The 10,520-nt window shown below is 38.7% G+C and overlaps 1 protein-coding gene across 1 annotated transcript in view; it reads left to right on the top strand.

Moving 5' to 3' along the window:
* Positions 1-1,887: 1,887 nt before the first annotated feature.
* LOC124114967 (ATP-binding cassette sub-family F member 1-like) overlaps positions 1,888-10,520 on the top strand; it is a 33,583-nt gene continuing 24,950 nt past the window's right edge. The window contains exons 1-5 of the mRNA XM_048389194.1: positions 1,888-2,305; positions 3,184-3,415; positions 5,699-5,760; positions 7,402-7,512; positions 8,075-8,175. Of these exons, the coding sequence (XP_048245151.1) occupies positions 2,195-2,305; positions 3,184-3,415; positions 5,699-5,760; positions 7,402-7,512; positions 8,075-8,175 (617 nt within the window). The 5' untranslated portion in view covers positions 1,888-2,194. The remainder of the gene's footprint in view (positions 2,306-3,183; positions 3,416-5,698; positions 5,761-7,401; positions 7,513-8,074; positions 8,176-10,520) is intronic.

Raw genomic sequence — 10,520 nt, 5'->3', positions numbered from 1 at the left:
TTTGAACAAACAAAATTGCTTATTCAGTCAGAAAAGGACACAATAGCTTACGTGATGAAACTTCAATAAAACAGAACTGTTCCAAACTGTATCTAGACTTTTTGTCAAAACGGTCAGGCTGTATACAAACCAGCATGTATACATAGTAACAAAAGAGTCACGTGGGAAATAGATAAATATGTTATTGGATCTGTTCAGTTTGTTACAGTGATTCTTGCATGTTTTTTTACAACCACACATGAAATTCTTTGTTACACAATCACTCTTCATTTAAAAATCGTCAATGCGACATATAACCTATACTGAACAACAAAAGTTCCTGTGACATTGAATAAGATTTAATGCAAAGTTATGTTTCTTACCAAATTTGAAACAATTTCGGTTAGCAACAGATAAACGACTGCTGTAAGTGTTCAAATGGTTTAATTTGCCATACTGACTTCAGAAAATGCGCGATTTCATAAAGAGAATCCTGAACAAGTCGAGAAATATGAGGCCGGGCGTTGTCATGTTGGAAGGTAATGCCTGGGCCATGACGACACAAAAACGGTAGAACAACAGGGTTGATGATCTCGTCGCGGTAGCGCTGCCCATTGAGATTTCCCTCTACCACTATCAAACGGGTCCTCTGTCTTGCTGCAATCCCACCGCATACCATAACGCTGCCGCCCCCGAACCGATCTTCTTCCATGACACAATGATTGACGTAACGTTTACCTCGACGTCGGTACACTCGAATCCGTCCATTGCTTTGGTTGAGGTGAAAACGAGACTCGTCAGTGAATAGAACTTGTCCCAACTGCATGGCCGTTCAGCGTAGACGCTGTCTGCGACATTCCCCGCACATCTGAGGCGACGACGTGCGGTTTGTGAAGAAATACGTCGAAGGCCAGGGATGCTTCTTGCAGTCACTGTCGCTGGCTGGAATCGATTTCGTAGGTGTATTGTTCGGATCCAGCTGTCTTGTCGAGTATTGGTTACGCGTGGCCTGCCACTCCGAGGATGGTTTCTGACTGCATTCGTCTGTTGCCAACGTTGCCATAAACACCAAAAGGTGTTTCTGTGGACGTTAAATTATCTTGCAACATCACATGTTTTTATACCCATTCTTGGGTAGTGAAATGCATGGGGCTTGCATAAAAGTCAACTTTTGCATGGAATGCATGCTTTTTTGTAGCAGATGCGTTTTTGTGACTTGATTCCATACATGTACTACAATATTGAAAACCAAACTTTACTTGTTTGAAAAATACACTAAAATATTGGTGTCACAGGAACTTTGTTGTTGAGTATATATACAAGTCCGTGGTGTTAATTAATACATTAATGAGAACCAATCAGCACACTTTCGGCTGTTTTCTGTCATTAAGCACGTAATGGGCAGAATTCAATCAACCACGAACACAACAACGAGTGATATTTAGCCTGTTTAATGCTATAGCAGCCGGTTTTTTAGTTTCCATAATTAAAAGCACTTTGGCACTTACAAATTGGCAGTTATCTTCTTGATTTGTATATTTCTTGGAGACATTTTCAGTGGATACAGCTGATATTGCGAGCACCTTTGCAATAACCTATAAATGCGTTTGTTTTGATTAGATCAGATACTATAACGCTTAATGAAAGAAAGAAATAATTGAGAGTTTTATTAAAACCTATATGTAGTTAACATGTCAAGATGTCATATCTAACATGGATTTGAACCAAAGCTGTGAAGTTAGAAAAATTAATTCAATCGGGACAGAAAATCCGAAATAGCGGATTATGCCTCACAGCTCTAGGAGGATTCTCTTAATGCGTTCCGTAATCTGTTTTCGCCGTTTTGACAAAACTGAATGGCACTCTTTGGCATGTGTCAGTTTTCACTGGTGCGTGGTCATTTAAAAAAATCCAAGTTTCCGTTGATTTTCTATTTTAATAAATAGCTGTTTCGCTTGGAATGTAATCAACCCTACCTAAAATAAAAAAATAAAAAATGTGTCATTTGTGAATGCTGTACGCAATCCAGTATGCGAGTCGGATTCTTTAAAGTTCATTCACGGGAGATAACTCTTAATTCTTTCCGGCAAACCTCGATTTCAAAAGCACATGGGAGACACATGAATGTCTATGCAGTTGTGAAATACCAATCAAGATCTTCTCACAATCACTTATAGAGAAACGTACGTAGTTGGCCAGATACTTGTCAGACAGAATGCCGAAGAAAAGCAAAGGGAAAAAGTCTAAAGACGACGACTGGCCAGACGAAGAACCGAATTTAGATGACAAAATGAAATCTTTGACAGTCGACGACGAAGATCCAAAGGTATGTTCCAGATGGTTGGCGCGGCGTTGGTGTAAGATGTCTGAATATGTCGAAATCGAACATATTAGCATGGTTATTGATGACCAATTGTCATTGTTTTGTGAATTGTATTTTTCATGTAATATGTAGAGCCGGTTTATGAAAATCTATTTTTTTCTCAAGTCTCAAAAGCACAAAGCAGTTATAGCAAAAAAATCATTTATTATTGTTCGGAAAATAACTAGATATCTACAAAAAAGATAGGTCTGGAAAAATTGTTTGTGTTGTTTTTTAAAAGTATTTATTTTGATGTTCAGGAATCAACGCCAGAAAAAAATTTTCATTGAACATGTTGAAGATATAGAAATGGCCACAGCTGTCAGCCAAATTGTTAATGCTTTGGTCGTTTTATTTCCCTCATACACATTAAGCAGATTCCTTTTGCCCTGGTCTTGGTCTTACTGTGAGTGTGGGGGCGGTCGGGTAGCCTAGTGGTTAAAGCGTTTGCTCGTCACGCCGAAGACCCGGGTTCGATTCCCAACATGGGTACAATGTGTGAAGCTCATTTCTGGTGTCCCCCGCCATGATATTGCTGGAATATTGCTAAAAGTGGCGTAAAACCATACTCACTCACTACTGTGAGTGTGACACTGACACTCTTAACTTTCAACTACTTCATGGCAACTCTTACTGTGTTAGCCTCGAGACCACCTCTGCGGTGTAATAGATAGAGCATCTGTCGCTATGGTAAATAAATGCACCAATATTGAACACAAAATTAAATCCTTTTTGACCTCACTTGACCATATCCAAGACCCAGGAACTGCATGTTGGCATTGATGGTGTTGTGAGACTCAAGCAGCCGAATAATTGTCTCAGTACTGTTACCATGGTTACAGGAAGAAGACAAGTCCAAAAAGAAGAAGAAGCCGAAGAAGAGTAAGATGGATCTGCTGAAGGAAGAAATGCAGCAGGCGGAGAATGATGAACCAGAGGAAGAACCAGAGCCGGTTGTGGAGAAACCAAAAGCCAAACCAAAGAAAAAGCCTGTGAAACATTACAGCTCTGACGATGACGATGATGGTGAAGTTGACAGAGATGCTGGTGGAGCAGCAGCGGAAGCTGAACAAGGTAAGTGTCATGAAAAAAAAAGAAAAGAAAGTTGAACCATCGTCTGGCTTTAGAAACCTTTTTCACGAGGAAAGGGAGTTTACTGACTGTAAAAGTCCAGTTTCCACCCTTGCCAAACTAAGCTGGAATGTCTGGCTCGATTGTAGCACCACCAGTGGCTATTACGAGTCATCTCCCTTCCATGTTCCTCCTATTGACCAATCAGATTCCACCTCTCATATCCATGATATCACCTGCATTTGCTTCAAACAAAATGGCGGCACCCAGCCAAGACGACCTGAAAGATAATCAAAATTTATATTTTTGATAAAATGGGTCTTACTTCACAAAGTGCATCAAATCACTTGAGCACATTGATTAAAAACATGAAAAGATTTGGAAAATATCTGTTGATGCTGAGGTGGTGATACACATGCTTTGCAAGTCCGTAATCTGCACAGCAGTTTACGAACCAGATTTTATTTTCGTTAAGCGATGTTGATTGGACTATGCATAGACTTGTTAGTCCAGCCAAAATATAACTCCATCATTCCAGCCCAGTTCGGCAAGGGTGAAAAGTGGACTTTTCTAAAGTACTCACGGAAATAAAAAAAACCTGTTTTTTCGTTCTCAGATTTTAAATAAATGCAGTTTATATACAAAATATATAAATATTCAAACAACTCAATAAGTACTAATTGGGCCTTGGCACAAATACAGCGTATCAAAGGTTTTTATGTCTTTTTACGGTTAAAAGTGTGTAAAAATATGAACAAAACAGACTATTGTGAAACTGAGCATAACCAGGTGTTAGTAGATCAAGGTGAATGTCCATGACCTATGACACCTTGATGACAGGTGAAAACAGGTGCTTGAAACCTACATGCATGTGATTTGTCAGTGGTTAGTGATTTGTCAGTGGCATTGTGGGATAGTGAATCATCATCAAAATATCAGAACGTAAAAGTAACATATTCCCTTCTCAAACAACAACTCACATGTCATTATTATTATGTACATAAACATAGCTGTTATTTTTATTTTTGTTTTGATAACTTTTTTCCAGGCTAATTTGCATAATGCCTATAGCCTGTTTCTGCCATGTCAATTTGGACTTAGTTTTATTTTTGAATGTTGAAAGTGCCTACAAATTACCTCCTGTAAAGTACATTTTGTATTGAGCACTGAGATAAAACTAGCAAATCCAGACTAGTACTTTTCCAGTTGTTTTGTTATTTCGTATTTACATCTACGTAATGCTTTGTGTCGATTATTAAATCCAGCAAAACAGTTTTTTTTCATTTCCATGAGTACTTTAGTCAGTTAACTCCCTTGCCTTGGGAAGGTGTTAGAAACTGGCAATTGTGTGGTCAACAGGAAGAAATAATCAAAGTTAGAATGGTAAATGTGCCTGTGGAATTAGAAAGAAAATACAATGTAACAACTTTCTGGAAGGTTTAATGATATATGAAATATGTATCAAAAGCAGGGATTTATCTAGACCAGGGCCCCCCTTTCCACAAAGCAATCTTAGCGCCAAGTCGATTGTAACTCCCATTCTTTAACACTGACTTACGACAGTTGTAGCGCAAAGATCGCTTTGTGGAATGCGTCCCTGCTCAAAGTATGAAGCAATTGTCAGTAAAACTCTGATAATTGGAATAATGAATTTGCCAAATCATGTTATTAGAGTAATAAATAATGTTATTGCTTTGCAAGGTGATTTCATTTTCATGATAACAGGACTAATAAACAAGTAGGGGCTTCAGTCTTGGATTTAACGTGTTTAAGAAAATACCGTATTCGACGTAATAAGCGCCCCGCTCTAATAAGCGCCCACGGCGACATTTGCTAAGATATTGGCTAGTGAACAATCCCAATTAGCACCCCTTCCGATTGATCAATGTACACAAAACTTATTTATTCGCGTATAATACGCACTTATGCACCCTTAATTATTGGCATTTAATTTTGAAAAATATATCTGTCGTACATAAACATTTCAGGCTGACAGCATAAACAACGAAATTTATCTTTCAACTCTGTTTTTTTTTCACCAAAATAATATTCTAATAATAGCCCCCTATTTCTTATTTTGAGAGCGCCCTGGGCGCTTATTACGTCGAATACGGTAAGGACTTTTCAATATCCCAAATTTGAACAAGTACGTATTTTATTGATTTGTTGGTCAATCTGGAATCCTAGATAATTCCCTGAGTACTTCATGCCATTTTGGATTTGATTTCATTTGACACATGTTCATAGAGTCTTATGTTTATGATAACATTTCTTGTTTTCAAACAGAAGAAACGGAAGAAATAAAACCCAAGCTTAGCAAGAAGGAATTAAAGAAGTTAAAGAAACAGGTATTTGTCATATTGCTTTTTGTTTGATTATGAAGAAAGCCATGATATTCCATGCATGTCTGTATTGATACATGTCAATAATCTAGATAGATAGGATGTAATAAGACACACCAAAACTTAACATTGTCTTGTCATGTTATCGTTAACATAGTTACCATATTTATCTGTGTATAATACGCACTTGTATCATGTGTATATAATACTTACTTGAATGATATGCACAGTTATATAATACACAGTTGTATATAATACACACTTGTATATAATAGGCACTTGTATTCATAGTATATAAAACGCACCCCTAATTATGGGCAATTAAATTATGGAAAAAAATATTTCTCTTGTATAATACGCACTGACATTTCCTCAGAGCTGGTCTCGACCACCAAAGACATTAGACATATTTTGTTAGTCATATTTCACAATTCGATATCATATCCCATTACATAAGTAGTGATTGGCCGGGTACTTGGAAAATAGGGTCAGGAAGTAAATTGTTTTGAAATCTAGGGTCCAATGTTTTTTTCCCTATAATTTCCTGATCATTATCATTTCATGAAACAATCATCCTGAGTGAGGAATTGCAATTCAGTCAGTCAAACATTGGTTTTCTGTGGGTAGGAATGTCTATACCGTATTCACACTAGTAAGCACCCTGGGCACCCAGAAAATTGACAAAGGGGGTGCTTATAAAAGCCATACACTACAAGTTGGTTTTAGTCATCGAGTCATTTTGAACAATTTTGTTCAAACACCGGTGAAACTAAAACATCTTCAATAATAATCATTTTGCAATTACATACCCTTTTTGCCGTTTTGAGCTGCTGTTTTATATAAATAATATTTCCTATACCCAAGAAAATGTGGACAGTCGTACCTTTTTGGTTGTAAAGATTTCTAACAGATTGGTCTAGAAGTTGGTCATGAGGCTCTAATAGGAGCAGAGCGCTTATTGCAACAAGTACCGTATGTTAAAGTATGGCAGTTATTGTCACCTCAGTTCCCCATGGGTAGGGTAGCCCATAGGTTTAAGTGTTTACTCATCACACCTAAGGCCTGGGTTCGATTCCTCATGTGGATACAATGTGTGAAGCCCATTTATTGTATCCCCTTCGTGATCACATTGTAACACCCAGTTCATTCACCCTGTGTTGTTGGGGCAGTAGAGGTAGACCAGTAGTAAAAGTGTTTACTCATCACACTAGGGAACCAGGTTTGATTCTCCATGTGGATACAATGTGTGAAGCCCAGTTATGGTGTCCCTGTCGTGATCATATTCAAAAGTAGGGCTGGCTAACAAGATCAACAATTGGAATCAGTGTCATCGATAATAACTAACAAAAAGTATTGTGATGAAATAAATTTTAGATTTACTGAAACAGACTTGTTATTGTCAAAAATGTCAAGTGTTGAAGACGGGAAGCAACTGAGTTTTTTTAATATCTCGAATGCCCACAAAATGATCCATATATAAATGTGTCACTGCTCACCAGTGGCATAAAATATGTTGATTTCTTTTGCATATATCTCGAAGTTATTGAAGTAATTGATTGATATTTAGTTAGCGATTATCGATCTCTATAATCTATGTCGATACCCAGCCCTATTGAAAAGTCCAACTCTCTGACCGCTATGTTGTAGGCGGAGTACAAGCAGCAGCTGGAGATGATGGGCGACCAGGGACAGTTCTCCGTGTCCCAGGCTGAGAAGTCCTCAAAGGCCGCGGTGCTGGAGAACCAACAAGACATCAAGGTACATACGCCTCCAGCAGTGAAATACACATGCCTATATTAGTACCACAGTGTTTAGCGGCCATGACACTGTTGAAGTTCATTGATTTGAGACCCTGTGGGGATTCCGGGTTAGAATAGGTTCCCAGCAACCTTTGTAGGTCGTAAGAGGTAACCAAGTGGATTGGGTGGCCAGGCCCGGTGACTTGGTTGATTGCATGTCATCGTACCCCAATGGCGTAGATTGTTGCTCATAATATCAAGACCAGTGAAGATCCGGGGTAGAATAGGTCTTCAGCAACCCATGCTTGCTGTAATAGGTGACTATGCTTGTCGTAAGAGGCGACTAACGGTAAGGTTGATGCATGTCATCCATCGTGTCCCAATTGCATGGATCGATGCTCATGATGTCAATCACTGGATTATGTAGTCCAGACTCAATTACTTACAGACCGCCGTGATGTAGCTGGAATACATGAGTGTGGTGTAAACAACAAACAAACAGATCATAATATTGATCACCAGATTGTCTGTCCAAACTACAATAAACTACGGTTATACCGAACATTGTGTCTTGCCATCAGGTGGAGAACTTCTCCATATCGGCCAGAGGGAAGGATCTGTTTGTTGGGGCTACGCTGCAGATCACGAACCAGAGACGATATGGTCTAGTGGGGCCTAATGGGTGCGTACTTGCTTGTCTTCCTTTCTTACAGGTACCACAAGTGCTTGGCAGAGTTGTGTCCCTTAGGTGGGCCCAAAACCTATGACCGTGGTTCAAATCCCACATTCACCCTGATTGTTTCTTGGTTTATCGGGGGCACGGGTGGCCCAGTCGTCTAAGGCTGTGCAGAATTGCGTTCCTTGGACACACCAGAAACCTATGATTGTGGGTTCGAATCCCGGTTCGCCCCGATTATGTTTCTAGGTTTGTCAGCACCATACCCGTGCTCGTGGGTTTCACCGAAGTGGTAAACGTCTGAGACCTGCATCACTTGGGGCTTTCCTCCCACATGAAGCTGACATACCGTGATATAACTGGAATACTGTTAAAAGCGGCGTTAAACACAACTCACTCACTCACTCTTGGTGTATCAGCACCATGTCCGTACTATTGGGTTTCACTGAAGTGGTAAATGGCTAACTCCTGCATCACTTAGGTCTCTCCTCCCACATCAAGCTGCCATGCCGTGATGCAACTGAAATACTGTTCAAAACGTCAAAATCATTAAACCCAACTCACTCACTCATATCTTACAGGACTAATTAGCTGTGATTATATTTAATTATAATTATTTAATAATACCTCAAACGCAAAACTTTTCTCATGAAAATTGGTCATTTACGTTATAAAGGGCACTTTTATCAAAGCATTACCATAGAAAAGACATCAAGGAAGTTATTTTCCAAACTTTTTAGCAAAATTAGAAAGTTTGGCCTCAATCAATACCCAAATATATTTTCTAGAAACAAGGAAGCTGTGATTCTTGTGAAGCAATGTTTAATGTGATTGAAGACGATCAAACTTAAATAACTCATGTGTATATCACTTTGTAGAAACTAGCAGCTCTGAACACAAGTTATGACCTGAACACATTAAATATATTGTGAAGAAGTGGTGAACTATTATTGTGATTATTATTAAAGTATGGATTTGTCTCACCTGGACAAGTGTTCTAAGGTGCTGCAATGTGTAAGAGAGTTGCATCCTTTAGCTACTTGAAAACTAACTTGTGGGTATTCCGGCTTAGAATTGGTCCCTAGCAACCTATGCTGGTCCTAAGAGGGGACTTAATGAATTGGGTGGTCAAGCTCTCTGACTTGGTTGATTGTTGATGGTGTATCAGCAGAGGTCCAGAAAAGCTGCGTATCTGCGTAAAATGCGCATCAGAAATGCAGAAATACGCAGTAAAATAAAATCCAAGCGTATCAAATACGCAACGAACATTTCAGATACGCTACAAAAATAAAACTTGTGCGTATCATCAAAATATTGTGAAGTAACCCTGCGTATTCGATTAGCAAATCAGCAACTTATTTTGAAATTATAAACGGACATTTCGTCAACCTTGCCAAACTCCACGATGACTGTTACATCATAATCATTTGCCATCACACTTTCTTGTGGAAGTATCATGGTAGTTTTGAGTCCTATAAAGCTCTCGAACCCACACGACACCAGTTTGCAGGGACTAGATGAATAGTGTTTTTAATATTTAACTTAAATACCCACATGTGTAAAAACTAGTGGGTAACAGAAATTTGAATACCCAGATACAATTACTGATACCCAATGATTTTAAAATGCATGGGTAAAATACCCACAACACCAAAAGCTTATCTGGAGCTCTGTGTCAGTATAACATGACAGAGGAACGTTGCTCATGATATCAATCACTGCATTGTCTCGTCCATACTCAATTATTTAGCAGTATTAGTCCTGAGTGCATTCTAAACACAGTGTTCCTGTTTACTGGTAATTACCAGTTTTTTACCGGTAAAATTAGGCTTGGACCGGTAGTTCATGTGACTGCAAGTCCCTGTGGACTGGCAAATAAAGTACCTTACAAATCTTTGTTAAAAAACATCGGCGATATTCATATAAGTATATTTTTCAAACGAAGTCAGCTTGTCTTGGGTTCCCCTTGTCTATTTCTAGTGCAAGGAAATAACAGTTAAGTATATATTTGTAGTGACTTAGTCTCGAAATATTAAAAAAGAAGAGCGAATTGTGACTGAACTTTGTGTGAATGACAAGTAAATCTAACTAAGTTACTTCAGAGATGACTTCATTGCATTGAATATGATGTTGAGGGAATTAAAACCAGGTAATTTTCATATGTTTTTTTATTTGTTGAACATGTTGAAAGTTGGGACTGACAAAAATTAGAGGGATGGTAATTTTTAGAGTTGCCAGTCCACCAGTACTGGCAGTTTCAAAAGCCAGCGGGGACACTGTAAACAACAAATAAACAAAGCATGAATTGTTGACTCATCCTGATTATCATGATGGTTCTCTGTGTGTCAGCA

The sequence above is a fragment of the Haliotis rufescens genome, unplaced genomic scaffold, assembly GCF_023055435.1.
Source record: "Haliotis rufescens isolate VD_foot unplaced genomic scaffold, xgHalRufe1.0.p SCAF_8, whole genome shotgun sequence".
Taxonomy (NCBI): Eukaryota; Metazoa; Mollusca; class Gastropoda; order Lepetellida; family Haliotidae; genus Haliotis; species Haliotis rufescens.
The sequence above is the reverse complement of the archived record's forward strand: the minus strand, read 5'-3'. Positions and strand labels throughout refer to the sequence as shown.